This window comes from Eretmochelys imbricata, chromosome 11 (assembly GCF_965152235.1).
Source record: "Eretmochelys imbricata isolate rEreImb1 chromosome 11, rEreImb1.hap1, whole genome shotgun sequence".
NCBI lineage: Eukaryota > Metazoa > Chordata > Testudines > Cheloniidae > Eretmochelys > Eretmochelys imbricata.
This window is the reverse complement of record NC_135582.1, coordinates 59,360,615-59,381,953: the sequence shown is the minus strand read 5'-3', so window position 1 is coordinate 59,381,953 and position 21,339 is coordinate 59,360,615. Positions and strand designations below refer to the sequence as shown.

The window sequence follows — 21,339 nt, the reverse complement described above, 5'->3', positions numbered from 1 at the left end:
TTTTAATGCAACATCGTCCCGCCCATAATTCCTTATTTCTGCTTCTCTTTTCCATTGTTTCTATGCATCTCTTTTCTCTCCCTTCCGGTTTCACATGTTATTTTGGTAACTTGCCTTTTCCTTTAGTTTCTCATTCACCTACCCCTTCCATTTTGGAGCAAAAAAGATAATTCAATATGGAAACAAAAAGTAGGCATTACCTTCTCTTTTGCCATTTTCATACGTGGCACATAATCCTTGAGCAGGAAAATGAGAGAACCCACTTCTTTTTTATCCAGCTCTTCGTTAATCTCTACCATCAGCACCCTGCAAAAGAGATCAGCCATTTCCAAAGGATTAGCTTTCAGTAATATCCCAGTCCTGCTCAAATGGTCCAACTCACAGAAACAGGCTTTATCCAGCTCCCCAGTCTGATTAAATAATCCATTCCTTGCAATCAACACATATACCTCTCTAAGTCTCCAAGACACACTCAGTAGGGAGAAGGGTCCAGTGGTTAAGAGAGCAGACTGGAAATCAAGGGAAGTGGGTTTATATTCCTGGCTCTGACTTTGACTTGATGTGTGAGCACGTTAACCTACAACCCACCAAGTCATAACATTAAGTGTTACGATTACATGACTTCTGACTGCTTCAGGGGACTAAAGAAAAGCAGGAGAGGGATCAGGAAGACATGTTCTCCCAATGGGTGTCACTATTTCCTATTGACTCAATTCCTACAGTCCTTCCTAGTCTTTTGAACAATTGCTGTAAAAGTCGCTGTATAGATAAACTCTGATAGCACCCTGTGATGGGGTAGGAACGGACTGGGCGCACCCGGCCCTGCCCAGTCTGGACTGTACCAGCTGGAGCCAGGGCTTTAAAAAGTGAAGAAGAGCAGTACAGAGGGAGACAGCAGAAGGGAGCACAGGGCTGCTCTGAAGGGAAAATGCTACTACCCAGGAGCTCATTGCCTGGGATCTGGCAACACAGATCTGGGCAAACCCACGGAGGGGAGGCAGACAACTGGGATTGCAGGCCAGAGATTTAGGGAAGTTACTCCAGGAAGCAAAAGGGGACTGGGGTAGGAAGTGGTCCAGGGAAGAGCAACGGTTTAGCACCCCAAAATGTCAAGTGTAGCTGCCTAGCAGTAGACCCTGGACTGAAGCCCCCTTGGTGAGACACCTGCAGGAAAGGCCTTGAGTGTTCAAGTGCCCAGCCCCAAGCAGGTCTCTGTGCTAAAGGGAAGGACTGGAAACCATTGTGCCAGGGGTACTGAAGGAACGGACTGTGCTTTCAACATGGAGGTGCCTGCCAAAACCCCGCCAAACCATTAGGCAGCACTGTTGGTGCCTGTCCACCTAGGATTGCCAACTTTCTAACAGCAGAAAACTGAACACCCTTCCCTCGCCCCACCCCTCCCCCCACACTCACTCCATCCCCACTCCCTCCATTGCTCGCCCTCCCCTCCCCCCGCTCATTTTCAGCGGGCTGGGGCAGGGGTTGGGGTGAGAGAGGAGGTGCAGGCTCCAGGGTGGGACCAGAAATGAGGGCTCCGGAGTGTGGGAAGGGGCTCCAGGCTGGGACGGGGTTGGGGTAAAGGAGGGTGTGAGGGCTTCGGCTGGAGGTGTGGGCTTTGGTGTGGGGCTGGAAATGAGCAGAAGGGGCTCCTGGGCTGGGGCCGAGGGGTTTGGAGTGTGCAGGGAGTGTGGGGTGCGGGCTCTGGGAGGGAGTTTGGGTGAGGAAGGGGGCTGGGGCAGGGGGTTGGACTCTGTAAGGGAGTTTGGGTGCAGGAGGGGGTTCAGGGCTGGGGTGCAAGCTCCGGGCGGCGCTTACCTGAGGTGGCTCCCGGGAAGCCGGCTCCTATGCACAGGAGTAGCCAGGGGACTCTGTGCGCTGCCCTCGCCCACAGGCACCGCCCCCACACCTCGGTTCCTGGCCAATGAGAGCTGCGGAGCTGGCGCTCGGGACGGGGGCAGCACGCCGAGTTCCTTGGCTCCCCCGTGTCTAGGAGCTGGAGAGATATGCTGCTGCTTCCGGGAGCTGCGCGGAACTGGGTAGGGAGCCTGCCTTAGCCCCGCTGCGCCACCAACCGGACTTTTAGTGCCCGGACAGTACCGCCTGGGCGTTCCGATCAAAAACTGGACACCTGGCAACCCTATATAACTTCTACACACCCTCTCTCCCATCCTAAGAACTGAACATCAGAATTATGTAGTCTGGTGTAATTCTGCGGGTAAGTCAATGATCGAAAGGTAAGAAGAGACTCCACAGTATTGCACTGGTCCAGTATAAAATCATTGACTCTCTGAACATCTCCAGTGTCACAATGAAGAAGCTACTGTCTCATACTTGCACGAAGGACAAGCTCACTGCATACCTTGCAGGAAAAATAGTACAGCATGTGAAGAATTACTCAAAGAATTTTGTCATTGCATGGTGTAATGAAGCTGATGCCTTGTACTGTTCAGTGGCATTTCTTCATGGTTCCCTTGAGGAGGTTGAAACTAAAATTATCTTGTATGCCATCAATGCCAGAGGGAGGTGCTACTAAACCCTGGATATTTACGCAAGACACAGATGGTCTAGTGCTCTCCGATAGACGTTACCCAAGACTTCTGCAAGATTCTGTTTCCTGTGCCTGCTCCTGGGAGAACTGAATCGCTGTATATCCCTCAGAGATGTGTGCCTATCACTTGGGCCATTAAAAGCTGCTGCCCTGCCAGGTTTCTACGACCATTCAGGATGTGACATTACTGGAAGGTTGGCTGGAAAGTCCAAATTATCTTACTGGAAGGCATTTATTCCGCCTGAATAAATACTCATTCAGCCAGAATACTCATTCTGAAGTTGCTCAGAACAGCTGAGGCTATGGCTACACTTGCAGCTGTAGAGTGCTTTGGGTTAAACCAGCCTTTAGAGAGCGCCCTAGGGAAAGCTCCGCAGTCTGTCCACACGGACAGCTTCAAGTGCACTGGCGTGGCCATATTTGCAGCACTTGCAGAGGCATTGGAAGCGGTGCATTATGGGCAGCTATCCCAGCGTTCAAGTGGCTGCAACATGTTTTTCAAATGAGGGTGGTGGGGTGGAGTGTGTTGTGTATATGTGGGGGGACAGAGAGAGAGGGTTTTTGGGGTGCTGACAATGTGTCAGCACGCTGTCTTGTAAGTTCAGACCCCCAGACCCCCCGCCTCTCACTCACTCAAAGCAAACAGTAAATGTTTGTCTAAGCAGATAAGCAGCTGCTGTCTAAAACCGCACTTCCACGTCCACATTCCTGCAGCGATTTCTCAACAAAGGGAAGAGTGACCACTTGGCTTAAGGGGATTATGGGATGTTTCTGGTGGTCAATCAGAGCGCAGTAACTTAACTCCTCATTCACACTGACGCTGGGGCGTCTCAGCCAATACGCAACAGATGTTATCCCTCTCGCCAAGGTAGAGTACCAGGAGCACTCTAGCCAGGGAGTCAGAGCGCTCTATGTGCCTTGCCAGTGTGGACGGGGAGTAAGGTAGAGCGCTCTGAGTGGCTTTATTGCGTATAAAGTGCAAGTGTAGCCAAGCCCTGAGACAATGCTGTTGAGGTCATAAGCCCCTTGGTGGAGTTCATATGCCGAGTTTATCATTTCAAGACCAACATTACGACACTTGCAGAGCTATGCTGGCAGATATTTTTCCAAGAAACAGACAAATGGAGACAAAATTGTCACCAACAAGATATGTATTGACACTTGGTATCAAGGGGGGGAAATCATCAAGCAATGGAATGGCTCTGGAATGACCAAGTGATCCAAAACTACCCTCCTCTATTGGGCACGGATGGGACTTAGAGGATGGACAGATAACATCAATTATATGTGAAATACCATATGTTCCTGAATCAATCCTTCAGCTAATCAAATGCTCTTGTCCAAAGACCAGATGTTTATCACCCTGCAAAAATGTGACAAGCAGTCTGCCTTATACAGAGATGAACCAGTGTGGGACAGACAAGGATCAGTGTGACACCCTGTCTAGCAATGGTGCCTTAGACCAGTGGTTCTCAACCAGGGGTACATGTACCCCTGGGGTACTCAGAGGTCTTCCAGCGGGTACATCAACTTATCTAGTTATTTGTCAAGTTTCACAACATGCTACATAAAAAACCCTAGTGAAGTCAGTACAAACTAAAATTTCATATAGACAATGACTTGTTTATACTGCTCTATATACTACACTGAAATGTGAGTACAATATTTATATTCCAACTGATTTATTTGATAAATAAGGTAAAAATGAGAAAGTAAACAATTTTTCAGTAATAGTGTGCTGTGATACTTTTGTAAGCAAGTAGTTTTTAACTGAAGTGAAACTTGGGGGTACACGAGACAAATCTGACTCTTGAAAGGCGTATAGTAGTCTGGAAAGGTTGAGACCCACTGCCTTAGACAGAGGCAACACTGACGATGACTTGGATGAATAAATGTTTTCAGTCCTTCATGTCAAGGCTAACTTCCCAAGGATTACCAAAGAGCAATATCTGTTTTATTTAAGTAATGCATCCTTGTGATAAAGTATCATTAAAAAAAGTGTTGCTTTTTAAACGGTTTCTTGAATATCTATCTACATAATTGTTCTAGGGATGTCATATTTAGTACCATTGTGTTAGTGAGAGAAAGGGCTTTCAAATGATGCCCAACTCAACCCAATTCCAGTGACACTGTGTCATCAAAATTTCCACCAATGGGAGGAGATGAAAGCTGGGTCGAGCAACAAGTCACCTCTGCCACGCCGCAAAGGTTGACACTGCTGAAATTATGATTCTGTACACTTTTTACAAATCAGATGACACCACCACTACCTATCACTAACTTGCCCGTGGAATGAGATTTTGCTCCCAGACTAAGTACATGTTGCTCAATGGCACTCATGGGTTCCTGAACGACTTTAAGAGTCTGATTCCTCAGTATGGCTGGGGTGTGAAGCATCGTGGAAATGCTAGTCTCTGCCTCTTTAGGAAGATGGGGAGTGCAGTGAGAATTGCACTCTGGCACCCTTCAACGTACTGTAATTGATGCAGGTTGAGCTTTACTTAATGCAGCATCTCAGTTGCTGCAAGGGATATAGTAAGAATTAAACCAGGAAAAAGTATCCCAAAATGAAAATGTGGGCAAAAGTCTGGGCACCTCCATTCAGAACGACTATGTGATAGTCACTGCTGGGGGTAATGAGGTTCCTCTTAGCACGTACCATAGCCAAAATGGGGGTACATGGTATGTAAGGAGAACTCCCCTTTAGCAAAAGCACTGTTTTAATAAACAAACCAGCTGGGTTTTCAGCATTTCCTCTTCAACAATGAGCCCACCACACCCACAAAAGCTAAAGTCACACCGGGTGAGTAGCAGGACAAACTTCCTGACAGAGGCAAGTGTTTGTCTGTGGAAGAGAGTCTCCCAGGAAAGTGGAGGAAGGCCCTTCACTAAGAACATTTAAAACTAGACAGACAGGACAAAGCACTGGGAGATATGCTGCTGGAGACAATCCTGCACTGTAGGTTTACGTGGCCTGGTTTAGAATGAATGGACAATGATGAATGGGGGTCACTAAATATGATGATGCTGTAGAGGGTCTTGTCTATCTATTCATCACCACTGCTCTTCCTTCTAGCTATATAAATCATATAGGTACCTAGTGTTTAATGTATATAGTTCCCCTCTGTTAAATATGAAGCCACACACTTTTAACACCACTACTTCTAAGAAACTGGTAGGCTGGATGTAGGGATCAAACTTCGGAGAGCGTCTTTATTAGAACGGTTTCAGAGTAGCAGCCGTGTTAGTCTGTATTCGCAAAAAGAAAAGGAGTACTTGTGGCACCTTAGAGACTAATCAATTTATTTGAGCATAAGCTTTCGTGAGCTACAGCTCACTTCATCGGATCCGATGAAGTGAGCTGTAGCTCACGAAAGCTCATGCTCAAATAAATTGATTAGTCTCTAAGGTGCCACAAGTACTCCTTTTCCTTTTTATTATACCGCTATGTGATCCTCTTTTCTGCTACTCTTTTACCCATAATTTATATTAAACCAATAACAACAAAAAGTTACTCTTGAAAAGTGAAACAGACAAATTACCTGTAATCAGAGACCATTCTAGGATACCTGGCCAAATCAGTCTCCACTGCTGTTCTCTCTGTCCTCAGGGCCCTCCTCAGCAAGTCAAACCTCCTCACTCTGTATAACAGCTCAGACAAGCCCAATGGCAGCTTTCCCTTCTCATTCAGCACCCCCAGGAGATCCCTGATGTCTGTATTAGATAAATCAGGAACCAGATCCCGGCACAGGAAAAACATCATCTCCTTTTCATCTTCGTCCAATTCCTGCTCGATCTGGTGAATGAGGGCAGCTGGCACTTGGCACTTTGTCATCACAAGCTGCTGTCCCTTTAAGTTTATCTGCCCTCTTTTTGTGTTTTAAGCAGGAAGCCAACATGTCATGAAGTCCATTTGCAACAGAACATGTGGTTCGTTGTTGATCTTAATCAGATGTTTTTAAATAGAGAAATTCTGTTGAAAAAAAAAAAATTACAGGCCCTGCTTGAATTGATGATTTACTGAGCAACCTTTCAAGTAATCCAAGTTCCTGCTGCACTTCAATCTTTGAGGCATTCAAGTTCCGGTCAAAATGCTGATCCTACTTACAAAGGTCCAGTATTCGTGAAGGGGTTCCCCAAGCTGTTCATTATGAATAAAAAAAAAGTACATGATAGATCAGTATCAGCAGAGAATGGAAGATCCATTTAAGTAAAGCACTATTAATTACGCAAATCTGTAAATTCCAAAGGAAGTGAAACAAAAAACAACAGCCCACAAATGAGAACAGTGAGTGTTCAAATTGTTTTAGAACATGAAAAGTTCAGAGCCATAAAATTAAAAAATCTAAACCCAATCATTCTCACAAAAGAAACAAAGAAAAAAAGTCTCAGTGCACTTTCCTGCAAAAGTTTAACAGCCAACAGGTGTAGTGAAGTCTCTTGTTACTAAGACAGTACTTAGTACTGGTTATTAAGAGGTACTTTTAAAAAGTGTACTACAGAACATATCTAGTATTCACAGCACATATTAGCTAGCATAACATAGACTAGTGTAAATACATTAAACATAAAGCACACTTGTCAAAATAGAGGCGCAAAGTATATTTTATGATGTATTATCCTTGCTTATCAGCATAAACACCAGGCTCACTTACTGGTCAGTTCATGAAATCCAGTAATCCATGGTGGGTTCTCTTAGTTGCTGATTCCAGTTAGGGAGGGTCCACTGTAAATGAGTTTTTAAAAAGGTTTTTCTTTTACTTAAAAAGAAGTCCAACACAAACTTATAATAAATCTTTGAAGGTGCAGGTGGGCCTTGTGCTGCATTTTTAATAGCATGCATTTACTTTTCTTTAACCTGTTAATGCCTCACCATTTTCAAAGATGTCTTGAATATTCAGAGTGTAAGAATAGTATTTGGTTAAGGAACTGGGCTGAGTTTCTGGAGACCAGGGTTTCTCCTTCCTGTTCCTGCCACACAGCTCTTGGCCAAGTGTCTTCGTCACCCACTGTCTCAGTTCCCCATCTATTAAATGGGGTAATAGGCCTTTCCTACCCCACAAGAATAGGGTGAGAGTAAATGCATCAGTGTTTGTGAGGTACTCCATTGCCATGTACGTAGCTAGGTAGATAGCTATTTTCCAATGTACTTTTCTCTGAAGTGAAAGTCAGTCGGACTTAAGTGACTTAGGCACCTAACGGCTTTTGAGAATTCTACCTATCGTGTTTAAAGCTGCTGCTGTGCTTTTCAGTCCTTTGCCACAGACTTTGGAAGTCACGGCTCCAGAAATGGTGAACAGATAATATATACTGCTTCCAGCCAGTTCAAAGTAGATCAGAGAAACCCAGCTGGAAGCAATTTTCTTCCCTTGCAGACCCTTGTTAAAAACAATACATCTCTTTCATGTAAACACCTGTGCCTCACATCTCATACACGAATAAAAATAAAGGCCAATTAAACCCACAAGCCAAACCACTACAAAGAACTAATCAAGTTCCCAGTGCAAGGTCTCATTCAGCTATATGTTCCACTGTACACAATGACCCATATTTTCTGTAGAGCCAAAGACTGTGTCTCCATTTGACTTTTTATAACCTCAGACTTCCAATGTCCTGAGCAGGGGTGGTAGCAACAACAGGAACAGCTGCTGGTGTGTCACCAACCCTAGGAGCACAGGTCTAGACAACATAAGGATTACAATGGCATTGGTTGCAGGCACCTTGTCTGCACGATAGAGCCAACCTGTGGAAGCAGTAATAGGAAATTGGAGGAGAAAAACTAGCAGAGACAAGGCCAAACACCTGTTGGGAGATCCAGTTACAACAAAGCTAAAACACAACTCCATTTTGCAGTGTAGATGAGATCTAAATTATTTATAATCAAGTTTCCAATCCCCAACAAAGCCTGAGGTTTCAGCACTGAACTGCAACAGAAATCAATGAGACCGCTAAGTGCTCAGACTCTCTAAAACAGTGTTTCCCGAACAGTGGGTCCTTATCTACCGGTGGGTCACAGGAAGGGTCTAGGTCAGGGGTGGGCAAACTATGGCCCGCAGGCTGCATCCGGCCCACCAGACATTTTAATCTGGCCCTCAAGCTCTTGCTGGGGAGCGGGGTCTGGGGCTTGCCCCACCCTGGCACTTTGGCGCTTCAGCCGGGAAGAAGGGTTTGGAGCTGCTCCACACAGCTCCCGGAAGCAGCAGCTCTGGCGCTCCAGCCGGGGAGCAGAGTCGAGGGCCGCTTCACATGGCTCCTGGAAGCGGCGGCATGTCTACCCTCTGGCTCCTACGCGTAGGGGAAGCCGGGAGGCTCCGCTCTGCATACAGCCCCCACCCCAGTAGCTGCCTCCGCGACACCCACTGGCTGGGAACTGCAGCCAATGGGAGCTGCAGGGGTGGCGCCTGCAGACAGGACAGCGTGCAAAGCCGCCTGGCCATGACTCCACATAGGAGCTGGAGAAGGGACATGCCGTTGCTTCCAGGAGCGGCTTGAGGTAAGCACTGCCCTAAGCCTGTACCCCTGAGCCTCTCTGCGTGCCCCTGCCCCAGCCCTGATCCCCCTCCCACCCTCCAAACCCCTTGATCTCAGCCCAGAGCACCCTCCTGCACCCCAAACCCCTCAACCCCAACCCCACCCCAGAGCCCGCACCCCCAGCAGGAGCCTGCACCCCTTCCTGCACCCCAACCCCAGCCCTGATCCCCCTCCTGCCCTCTGAACCCCTTGATCCCAGCCTGGAGCAACCTCCTACACCCCAAATTCATCCCCAGCACCGCCCCAGAGCCCGCCTTCTGCCCCCACTCTCCACTCCCCCACCTCAGCCTGCACCCTGAATTCCTAATTTCTGGCCCCACCCCAGAGACCACACCCACTCCCCATTTCCAATCTTGTGAGCATTCATGGCCATACAATTTCTATTCCCCAATCTGGCCCTCGAGCCAAAAAGTTTGCCCACCCCTGGTCCTGGTGGATTCTGCATTTCCCGGAAATCCCCTCTCCCCCATCTCTGACTTTTCCTGGGCAGCAGGCTGGGGAGTGGGATTCGGGCAGCAGCCGGAGCCAGCAAACTGGTAGTCAGCAACCTCTCCTTGCCCCGCACGTGCTCCAGAGGTGCCTTCCTCACCCCTCTCACTTCCCCTGGGCAGCAGACCGTGGCCTGGGGAGCTGGATCCTGGTGGCAGCACAGAGGAAGCACCTTCCGGGCACATGCAGGGCAGGGACAGTGTGCTAACTGTCCTCTCGCTAGCTCTGGCCACTTCCTCAGCGCTGCTGCTGCCCGGATCCTGCTTCCACTGGACAGCGGGCAGAGGTGTGGGGAGCAGGATCTGGGCAGCTGCACGGAGGAAGCAGCCTGAGCCAGCGAGCCTGGTAGCTATCATGGCCCAGCTCCAGGGAGAGAGGGCCCAAGGCTGGGAGAGTAAGAGCAAGTGGGCTGGGTGGAGCTGAGCAGAGAACTTGGGCTGAGAAGGGAGGGAAGAGGGGAGCAGAGAGCTGAAAAGCGGGGAGCAAGGGACTGGAGGGCTGAGAAGGGTGGCAGCAGTAATGGCAGGTCCCCAAAAAAGACAGAATGCAACTGTTGGGTTACCTTAGTAAAAACCTTGGGAACCACTGCTCTGAAAATCAGCACTCAGTACTTCATGTATTCATAAGAGCATTGTATACGTACACTGCACTAGAAGTAAACATGTAGGGAAAATATACAGCCACAGTATTTCCACTACGGTACAACACCAGGAAACCCCAACACTTGACTGCAAAGCCTCTGGTATGCTTTAATGTTTCTGCATATTGAAAGCTACAATGGAGAGACCACAATACAACACTTTTCCCCATCACGTCCACCATTTAGGAACCCAGAGAAATGAAACACAAGCTGTTTCATTTCTGTCTGCTGACAATGCGGTGAGAAAATTAACCCTAGGGCTGCCTCTACCACAGTGGCACAGGTAGAAAATAGGTGATCTCCTAGGCCAGTAATCAACACACAAGTCTATAAATGCTTGTATTTCAGTGGAAGCTGACACTTCCTCTCAACAGAACTCTTTCAAATGTGTGGGATAATTTTTTTTATTATAACTGGTTGAACAAATTTGAATATCCAATTTTTTTGACAAAAACCAGGATTTTGGGGCAAAAATTTGCATTTTTGACCAGCTCTAATTTTTATAAACACACACACACAAACACACACACGCACACCCAGACATACCTACTCATAAATAAACATCCACCCACACCTAATGTTTTTTAGGGGTTGGCATGGGAGATGGGGCATCTTCAGGTCTCGATGAGGGCTGAGGAATGCCCCCCCCCAATACACCAGAAAGTGATTTGCACAGTTTTCTGTCGGGGAAAAAGGTTTATAACAGGTTTTTATTCTTCAAACCAAAACCAAAAAATTGTGGGAATTCCATAGAGGAAGGAGGAAACAGAGTGATTTTTTTTTTTTTTTTTTTGAACACAGAGCAGCCAAGGGGGTGCTGGCACCAATGGTACCTGCCTCTGAAAGACACCGTTCTTAACAGCTAAAAATGGGATTTTCAAAAGAGCCTAAGGGAATCTGGCATCCAACTCCTGTTTAATTTCAAGGGGATCTGGGAGTTTAGTTCCCTTAGGCTCTTTTGAAAGATCCTAACCTACACATATTTGTGAAGCTTACTAAAAAGGTACTTCCCAACAGAGCTCAGATTTCAAACATGCAAAAGGATTATTCATATACTTCCACTGAGATTTGCTTTAGATGGCTTTTTATGCTATTTCTACATCATGAACTCCCACATTTACTAGACTGTCTGTCATGTGCTCATCATGCAAAACTGCAGATTAGTACTTCAAGCTGATTTAATTTATATATAAATTAAACATCTACTGCGAAGATGATATCACAAAAGAGGAACCAGATTACCAAACAATCCCGATCGCTTTGTATCCATGACCTGTCCTCTTCCTTATTTACCATGCCCCCGATTTTTGTATCATCTGCAAATGTTATCAGTGATGATTTTGTGTTTTCTAGGTTTTTTTATCATTGATAAAAATGTTAAAAAGCATAGGCCACAGAACTGATTCCTGCAGGACCCCACTAGGAATGTACCAGCTCAATGGTGATTTACCATTTACAATTACATTTTGAGACCTATCAGTTAATCCAGGGGTGGGCAAACTTTTTGGCCTGAGGGCCACATCTGGGAATAGAAATTGTATGGCGGGCCATGAATGCTCACAAAACCGGAAATGGGGTGCGGGAAGAGGTGAAGGCTCTGGTCGGGGGTGCGGGCTCTGGGGTGGGGTCAGAAATGAGGAGTTCAGGATGCGGGATGGGGCTCTGGGCTGGGGAGGGGGAGTAAGGTGGCGGGGGTGAGGGCTCGGGGGTGGTGCTGGAGATGAGAGGTTTGGGGTGGAGAAGGGTGCTCCAGGCTGGGATCGAGGGGTTCAGAGGGCAGGAGGGGGATCAGGGCTGGGGCACATGGAGAGACTCAGGGGTGCAGGCTCAGGGCAGAGCTTACCTCAAGCGTCTACTGGAAACAACGGCATGTCCCTTCTCCAACTCCTATGTGGAGGCGCAGCCAGGCAGCTCTGCACGCTGCCCCATCCACAGGCGCCACCCCTGCAGCTCCCATTGGCTGCTGTTCCTGGCCAATGTGAGCTGCGGGGGTGGTGCTTGGGGTGGAGGCAGTGCGCAGTCCCCTGGCTGCCCCTATGTGTAGGAGCCGGAGAAGAGACATGCCGCTGCTTCCAGGAGGCGTGTGGAGCGGCCCCCAACTCTGAATCCGGGAGCTGCATGGAGCAGCCCCCAATACTGCTCCCGGCTGGAGCACCAGAGCGAGGCAAGCCACAGACCCTGCTCCCCAGCGGGAGCTTGAGGACTGGATTAAAATGGCTGGTGGGCTGGATCCGGCTCACGGGCCATAGTTTGCCCACCCGAGTTAATCCATTTAATATGTGCCATGTTAATTTTATATAGTTCTAGTTTTTCAATCAAAATGGGCTGTAGTATCAAATCAAATGCCTTACAGAAGTCTATTACATCAACCCTATTACCTTTATCAACCAAACTTATAATCTCATAAAAAAAATTAGTCTGACAGTATCTATTTTCCATAAACCCAGGGTGTTTATGGAAACATTAATTGGCATTAATTACATTACCCTCCTTTTATTCTCTACTAATCGAGTCCCATATCAGCTGCTCCATTATCTTGCCCAGGATTGATGTCAGTCTGACAGGCCTCTAGTTACCCAGGTCATCCTGTTCACCCTGTTTAAATTCTGGTACAACGTTTCCTTTCTTCCAGTCATCAGGGACTTCCCCAGTCTTCCCAGGATTATTTAAAATAATATGTCAGACCTGCTTATATGGCTATGTCATCTCCCTGTACTGTCTGAGCCTCTCACTGTGTATAGGGTCTTTGGTGTCCAAGGCCATGAACTCTATTTCAGATCAGATACTGCAACTCTATTTCCTATTCAAACTATGCCCCTCACTCTCTTGAGAGCTTCATGCAGGTGGATTCCTGTCACATAGAGCTCATTGCAGGATCAGGGCCAATGTGACTGGCTGATGACAGAGATGTCTGTGACTGTTCTTTCTAGTACCTGATGCTTTGTCCCTGATCAAAAAGGCCCAATGTAGGCACGGAAGGGAAGTTCGGTCTCTAGGCTCATTTAATCCCTAGCCCCCTGCTGAAACAATCAACTAGCACGCAGTCTGACGGTGATTCGTGATTCATAGGTTCACATAGTACATTTATAGTGCAATTATAAACCTGCAGCACCAAGTCTCAGAGCCCAAGTCAGCTTGGTCTCAGAGCCAGGGCTTCAACCCCAGCATCTCCATTACAATTTTTAGCCCTGCAGCCTGAGGCCAAGTCAGCTGACCTGAGCTCTGAAACTTGGTGTCACAGGTTTTTTTTAAATCACAGTATAGCTGTACCCATAGATTCCAAGGCCAGAAGGGATCATTGTGATGATCTAGTCCAGGGGTCGGCAACCTTTCAGAAGTGGTGTGCTGAGTCTTCATTTATTCACTTTAATTTAAGGTTTTGCGTACCAGTAATACATTTTAACATTTTTAAGACGGTCTCTCTCTATAAGTATATATTTTATATAACTAAACGATTGTCATCTGTACAGTAAACAAGGTTTTCAAAATGTTCAAGAAGCTTTATTTAAAATTAAGTTAAAATGCTGATCTTACGCCGCCAGCCTGCTCAGTCCGCTGCCAACCTGGGGTTCCGTTCACCTAGGCTGGACATGGGGTGTGAGGGGGCTGGGTATGTGTGTGGGGTGCAGGAGTCAGGGCAGGGGGCTGGATGTATGTGAGGGGGATGCAGGAGTCAGGGCAGGGGGTGTGGGGGGCTGGGTATGTGTGGGGGATACTGGAGTCAGGGCTGGGGTCTTGGGGGGGTGCAGGGGTCAGGGCAGAGGGCTGGGTGTGTGTGAGGGGGGTGCAGGGCTCAGGGCAGGGGTGTGTGGGGGGGGATGTAAGGTTCAGGGCAGAGGGCTGGGGGTGTGGGTTGGGGTCGTGGGGGGTGCTCCCAGCCTCAAGTGGCTCACAACAGGGGGCTGGAGGGGATATGCCCTGATTCCACCCCCCTTCCCCAAGGCCCTGTCCTCACCTCTTCTCCGCCTCCTCCCCAAGCAGCGAGCCCTTGCAAGGGCCATCAGCTGATCGGAGTCAGGGAGGGAGAGGAGGAGGGGCAGGAACGCAGCACGCTGGGGGAAGAGGCAGGGGAGGGGGGAGCTTCTTCACCCTGCCCTGGTAGAGGGGCCAGGTGGAGAAGAGCAGGCCGGGGAAGGCAGGATTTTTAATGGCACACTGCTGCTTGCCAGGGTCCCGGCCTGGGTTCGGCAGCAGGCTGAGCGGGGCCAGTGGCTGGGACTCGGCAGGCAGCAGCGTGCCATTAAACATCAGCTCGTGTGCCGTCTTTGGCACATGTGCCATAGGTTGCCGACCCCTGATCTAGTCTGACCTCCTGTATAACTTTTGTATTCTTGTGCCTCTTCTCTGAACCTTCTCCAATTTTTCAACACCTTTCTTGAATTATGGGCACAGAACGGGACCCACTATTCCAGCAGCAGTTTCACCATTGCCAAATATAGAGATCTACAACCTCCCTTGATATGACAGACTTTTTTGCAACTGCTTCACATAATGTGTGCCATGTTAATTTTATATCTTTCTAGTTTGTTAATTAAGATGTCATGCGATATGACAACGCCTTAAAGAAGTCTAAGTATATTACATCAACACTATTACCGTTATCAATCAAACTTGTAGTCTCATAAAAAAAGAAACCAAGTTACTTTGACGGGATCTATATTCCATAAAGCCATGCTGATTCGCATTAATTCTATTACTCTCCTTTAATTCTTTATTAATTGAGTCCCATATCAACTGCTCCATCATCTTGCATGGGATTATGTCAGACTGACAGGCCTATAATTACCCAGATCTTCCCAGTCACCCTTTAAATATTGGCAAAACATTAGCTTTCTTCCAGCCTTCTGAAATTTCCCTGGAGTTCGAACACTTATTGAAAATCAGCATTAATGGTCCAGCGAGCTCCACAGCCAACTCTTTTAAAATTCTTGCATGCAAGTTATCTGGACCTGCTGATTTTAAAGTGTCTATCTTTTAGTAGCTTTTGTTTAACATCCTCCTGATATAGCAGTGGAATGGAAAAAAAGCGTTATATGACTACATCATCAAGTGTGTTTGCCAAAGCTAGGAGATTGTTACAATAGGCATGACCTGCTGCTCCCACCTCTAAGATCATCTGCATACCGCAGCTCAATGTAAAAAGCTTGTAAAGCACATGTAACCCCACATCTACTTCATTGTACTTACTAGGAAATCTGGAGTCACTTTGGAAGGGATAAATCTTACTCAACAACATCTGATACAGTTGTACCTCAGAACCTCCACCAAATATGGTGACACGATTATGGAAGAAACATGGAGGGCTTCCCCAACCCTCATCCTCACCCCTTTGCATCCCAGACACAAAATTTTACAGGGAGCTCCCCCTCCTGCAGCTGTCAGTAATATAAAGGCCGGGGAAAGCATGATGGGTGGCCTTGTTACACACAACAGAGTGGAAACAAAGGGTCATTTCCTACCTCCTTAGATAGCTCACTTCTTCTCTCTCCATGTATTCAACCTGTGAAAGGCAATGGGGAAAGCCCCAGTGTCAGTGGGGGTGTATGACTGAGGCAGGCAGCTTGTTGTAAAGCTATTATAGTTCACAGTCACACCAAAACCCACAGACCTTAGAGCACAGTGGGACTCCGCTGTGAGGGAGTCATATGGTCTCTGGGGTAAAGGGGCTAGATTCTAGTGACTCACAAGGGCACAGCTGCCCTTCTCTCTCCTCAAAGATGGGGAAGAAGCATGGCCCAAAGGGGATGATAGGATCATCAGTTAAATACAAGTCTCTGCCTTTTGGGCTACAACACAAACAGGGAGATTCAAAGTTTGGCCCCATGTGCCTTTGTGAGAAACCACCATGCTAAGGTAAGGACACATTTTCTATTAAAATTCTGGCCTGACTTTTGTCCACATGGGTTACACTCTAACCTAGACTCTCTAGGGAAAATTAAAAGATTAAAAAGTATATTTGCTTGTCAGGCCATAACATTCTTGTTCCTTGAATGAACAGGAAGAGCCACACTCAAATCAAACAGCAATGAAAATCCAGTACATTCATTTACTTTTATGAAGCTGTTTCACTCTCGCCATAGAATTAATTAATCCCTGATCCTCCAAGTTACTCCACACACTCCAGATCCGAGTCCATGCAGAGCTAAGTGCAAAAATCAGAACCTAAGGTAGTTTATAAAACTACCACAACAACTTCTGAACCCAGGTAACAGTGATATGCCAGCAAATCACACACAAAGACCTGTATTTCTGGTTGCATCTACCTTGGCTAAAATGGGTCCTGTCATTCACTAGTGACAATAGCAACTGTAATATACCATCTGACCCCAAGCATTTTAACTATGTCTCTAATCCTTCTGCATTATTACAACTATACCCATTGAACTCTGTTTTTCCTGCATGCAATGGCAGCAGACTCTGCACGACATATGTGCAGCATGTGTTCTCGGTGTTTATTACCACAAGGTCACCTCTCAGACTTTAGATTGGGGAACTGAAAGGTTTTTCAAGATAAGACAAATAGTGTGGGAAACAATGGTATTTTAAAGTAGAATAAATGTTGTGCTTATCAGATTTGACAGTGTTCCTTGAACATAATGAATAGAGGGTTGTTTCCTAACCACAATGGCCATCGTCAAACCAGCAAAAATGGGACCCATAATTCGTCATCACTGTAGCTCTTATTTGGAAAAAGTCTTAGTTCTACAACATAAGGTCTGCTATATGATTCTACAGGAATATAACCAGGGTGCTGCTGGGTTTCTTTGCCATACCAGCCACATGCTGCAAGGACATTGTGCAACCTCTCTGCTGTCATTGTGTAAGCAACAGAAGCAGGGCTAGGGACCACTATTGCAAAACCTCTGTGTGGGGCCTCACTCACCCGACTCTATCCCATTAGGTCTGTTGCTTTTCCAAGTTTTGTTAAAGAAGTTTTTAACTTTCCTTGCACCTGGAAGAGAATCTAAGGTTAGAGACTTAGGTAAAAAGAAATCCGTAAGGATTTGATAACCTTTTGCATGGTTCTTTATGAATCAGAATCACTTAGGCCTTAGGGCTGCTTACAATTTGCTCTAGTTTAGTTCAACTGCAGCCATGCAGACCCTAGCTTGGGCACTCTTAGCTCAGTTTCAGTTGCTCCTAATCAATTTTAAACTAAACTGAAATAAGCTGCTTTTAAAGTTTAAGAGACTTCACCCAGCCTCGTGCACCAGTTTTAAATGGGTTTTTAAATGACCGCTGACATCAAACCAGGGCATTAACGTCAGTTACTCGCATCCAAATGCCCTGGATCTTATTCACAGCGCCTTGTGAATCCCCCCTGCCCCAAACCACCACCACGGGCCTCCTCAGCCACCGGGACCGGCCGTGGCAGCCGGAGGGCCGAAGTCCGAAACCGCCCCAGCCCTTTGTTCCGCTCTCGGGCAGGCAGCGACCGAGCCCAGCCCGGCCACCCACCGCGCAGGGCCCGGACAGAGAGAGCCGGGAGCTGCCCCCGCCCCGGCGCCGCGGCCAGGTCCGGGCGCGGATCCCGCGGGCGGCCGGCGGGGGCCCCGGAGAGGCGGGGCAGGCCGGAGGCCACGCACCTGAAGGCGCACCGGGCGGTCCCGGGGCTCCAGCAGCGGAGACGACCGGAAGGCGAAAGCGAAACTGGCTGGTCCGCGGCCCCGGCGGCGGGGCCAGGGGCGGGCAGCGACAGCAGCAGCAGCTTCCTGTGCAGCCTGGTGGCGGAGCCCGGCCGGGCCCAGGGAGGAGGCGCGGCTGCGTTCGCCGCCCGAGCGGGGCGGGTCTGCCGGGACGGTGCCCAGCCCACAGCCGAGAGCCGACTGTCCGTGCCCCTCCGGCTCGTCGTCTCCAGGCCTCGCTGTAAAGCGCCCGGCCCCGGCCCTGGAGAAGCAGTCGTCGTGTCACCCCGGGGTGCCGCCCTGCCTTTGTTCCCTCGCTGCGGGGTGGGGACTTGGGAGAGAGTCAGGCACGTCCATGATTTTTCTACCTCTGGTAATTGTCCGGCGCAAACTAGTTGTTTTGTTTCATATACTCAGGCTTATGCAGTAACGTACACAGCGCTTCTTACCGGCTGTTTGTACAGTGTGGGGAGAGCTGTGAACATTAGTCTCCCCCATGAGGGCAGGTGATGGGGGATAATAATTTATAACTCTCCCCACATTTTACAGCTTGGAAATCGGGCAGCGTCCTGTAGGACGGAAGTGACTCATGCGTCAAACACTGGAAAGTGGCTTAAGCACCATTCATCCTGCAAATGTTCATGTAGCTTTAAAGCCAAATTTGTGCTTCCCATCGCCGCTGGTTGTGCCTGAATCCAGGCCCTCCTGCGTAATTTAAAACAGTGCGAAGGCCGCTTCACATTATGCGGGCTCCAAGAGGCTGTTACGCAGCAACTGGGATGCAAGGAAATCCTGGCGATGCCCCGCTCCAGTTGCAGGGAAGGGGAGCCGCATAGAAGTCTGTATGCCACCACGGAGTCCCTCTGCACTGGAGGATTCAGGTCCATATTGTGCTGGCAGAGGCACAAAGGAAGCCCAGTTCTGGGGAAAATGTAGCCCTAAATCTTCCCAAATGTTATATTTAAAGGACAATGCATAAAAATGTAATATAAGTTTACAGAGCTGCGGTAGTGCTATGAGAGACATAGACATTTCTACAGTTGCTCTTACTACAAATAACCCAAATACTTTTCTATGTGCTTGAACCACTGGCAGGAGAAGAGGTCCAGCAGCCATTCGGTATCTCACCTAGCATATTGTCCAGGGCTCAGTCAGCTGGTTTCCAATGGAATAATGAGCACGAATGAGGGAGGAGTTTGGAAAAGTTTGTTACCTTTATTAATATATATTCAATATTCTGGGGTGCTGGCTAAGGAACCCCTTTTGGGGTGTAGAGCTAAGGTGTGAAAGTCTTCCAGATCTGTGGATGGTGTTGGTTTATTATGAATGCACTTACAATAATTAATAATACTGGACAGTTATCTAGCAATTCACAGCTTCAGAGTGTTGTACAAACAGTAATTAATCCTCAAACACTCCTGTAAAGTAGGTATTGCTCCTGTTTTATAGATGGGGAAACAAAGACACAGAAAAGTTATATCAAATGACTTTTCTTGCACACAGCAAGTCAGTGGCAAAGCCAGGAGTAGAACTCAGAGTTAATGTCTCAAAACTCTGGGTTTAGAATGATAGGCTACTGATAACATTTTACTTTTACAATACACCTTCCACCCTGAGGGATCAGGAAGCATTTTACAAAACACTGTAAGTGTGAATCATTTCATCCTCACTGAAATGCAGCAGCTGAATACACAGGAACACTATACATAGTTGAGAACAATATGTTATTGAAACTGCAGGGAGAAATTAGATAGGCAAAATGTAATTATTCAAACTGGAATGTGGCCAGACACCAAGCTAATATCCTATCTTGCATAAACATGCTATGAGATATGTATTAACCAGAAGTGGTTAGGATCTCAGTTTAATATCTAAAAGACAGCACCAATAGTACAGAAGGGCTTGTGGCATCATGCCACGGCACTGGATCAAAAGGAAATATGCCATTCACTGAATCAATATCCACTTTTCTTCCTTGGATATATTCTATCCAAGAGCATGGAGACCTAACCTGGGTTAGTAGGAGAGGACTTTTAAGGTCAGAGCCTGAGATGATGTGGCTGCAGGCTAACAGATATGAATGGATAGTGCAGAGAATTGCTTTCTGCAAAAATCTATGTTAAATTGGCAAATCATCTATTTTGTTCGTACAAGACCATCTACACATAAGGGACTGACATACTGTATTATTTATTCATGCTCTCAGTTTTCTTTTGAATCACTTTCTTAATTGTTTTGTATGATTGCTCAGCAGTTTGTGTATTTTTGTAGATTATATGAGCTAATGTATTTTTCCTTTGCAGTTTCTAAAACTAAACACTATCCTATCTCTTCCACTCTGTCCTCCTTCTCCTGGAATAACACGTGTATATAAGGCAAAATGTATAATGCACCAGTATCTCCTGCAAATTGTAACCAACCTTGTTTGTCTGAGTGATTGTCTGACCAAGAAGTAGGACTGAGTGGACTTGGTAGGCTCTGAAGTTTTACATTGTTTTATTTTTGAATGCAGTTTTTTTGTACATAATTGGACATTTGTAAGTTCAGCTTTCATGATAAAGAGAGTGCACTACAATACCTGTATGAAGTGAATTGAAAAATACAATTATTTTGTTTTTTACAGTGCAAATATTAGTAATAAATATAAAGTGAGCACTGTACACTTTGTATTCTGTGTTGTAATTGAAATTAATATATTTGAAAATGTAGTAAACATCCAAAAATATTTAACATAAATGGTATTATATTGTTGTTTAACAGCGTGATTAATCGTGATTATTTTTTTTAATCACGCGACTAATCACGATTAATTTTTTAATCGCTTGATAGCCCTAGTACTGAGTGAAGTAAAGTTGTAAAATCAATGTTGGCAAAGCAATAAATGAATCATTAACGCCTTTCTTAATTAGCAGAAATAGTTCTCTGTCTATAGACACAGAGAGGATTTCTGCTTGTATTTCACAAAGAATCCAGCTTTGACCATTGTCAATTCTATTTTTAAGCATGTATGGCTGAGACAAGCTCTCATGTTATTGTATTATTTTACAATCATGTGAGATCCTCAGGTCCAGGTGGCTGTTACGGTTTGTGAACCTGATTCTTGATCTGTAAAGTGATCTCATCTGATCTGGCAGAGAGCCGTTTTATTTTTAGGACAGTCATTGCTATGGTTACAGTGAAGGCAGACTTGGTTCTTCGTATCCCTGATTGTGGAGCATTTGCTATGTAATTATTAGTAACAATAAAATAATTGTGAAATTATCTCTAATCAGTGTATTATGTGCATGTAGGGAGGAAAAATTATATACCACAATAGTTTTAGAAAATGAATAAGCATTTTATTTAAAATTAAACAACATTTTTACATTCCACAAAACACCAAAATTAATTATCATAAACCTAGGATACATTGATGAGCTGCATTCATCACTGGTGTAACTTATGAAACCATTGAATTGTACCCACTTAGCTAAGCAGTAAATTTGGGTACCGGGAGTCAGGCCTGC

At 46.6% G+C, this 21,339-nt stretch overlaps 1 protein-coding gene and 1 long non-coding RNA gene across 5 annotated transcripts in view; one reads left to right on the top strand and one right to left on the bottom strand.

Annotated features, from left to right (window-relative positions):
* The window catches only part of CFLAR (CASP8 and FADD like apoptosis regulator), a 34,443-nt gene extending 16,504 nt beyond the window's left edge, over positions 1 to 17,939 (bottom strand). Inside the window, exons 1-6 of one of the 4 annotated variants that reach the window (XM_077829651.1) lie at positions 17,795 to 17,939; positions 17,092 to 17,160; positions 15,668 to 15,708; positions 7,204 to 7,274; positions 6,091 to 6,689; positions 201 to 306 (exon numbers count right to left, since the gene is read on the bottom strand). In XM_077829651.1, the coding sequence (XP_077685777.1) occupies positions 201 to 306; positions 6,091 to 6,383 (399 nt within the window). In that variant the 5' untranslated portion in view covers positions 6,384 to 6,689; positions 7,204 to 7,274; positions 15,668 to 15,708; positions 17,092 to 17,160; positions 17,795 to 17,939. The remainder of the gene's footprint in view (positions 1 to 200; positions 307 to 6,090; positions 6,690 to 7,203; positions 7,275 to 15,667; positions 15,709 to 17,091; positions 17,161 to 17,794) is intronic. The other 3 variants (XM_077829653.1, XM_077829654.1, XM_077829655.1) reach the window with 3 other exon arrangements.
* A 2-nt stretch (positions 17,940 to 17,941) lies between these two features.
* LOC144271967 (uncharacterized) lies at positions 17,942 to 21,094 on the top strand. The gene is made up of 2 exons (XR_013347471.1): positions 17,942 to 18,206; positions 18,383 to 21,094. It is a non-coding gene; the product is annotated as an uncharacterized LOC144271967 (long non-coding RNA).
* Positions 21,095 to 21,339: the final 245 nt, after the last annotated feature.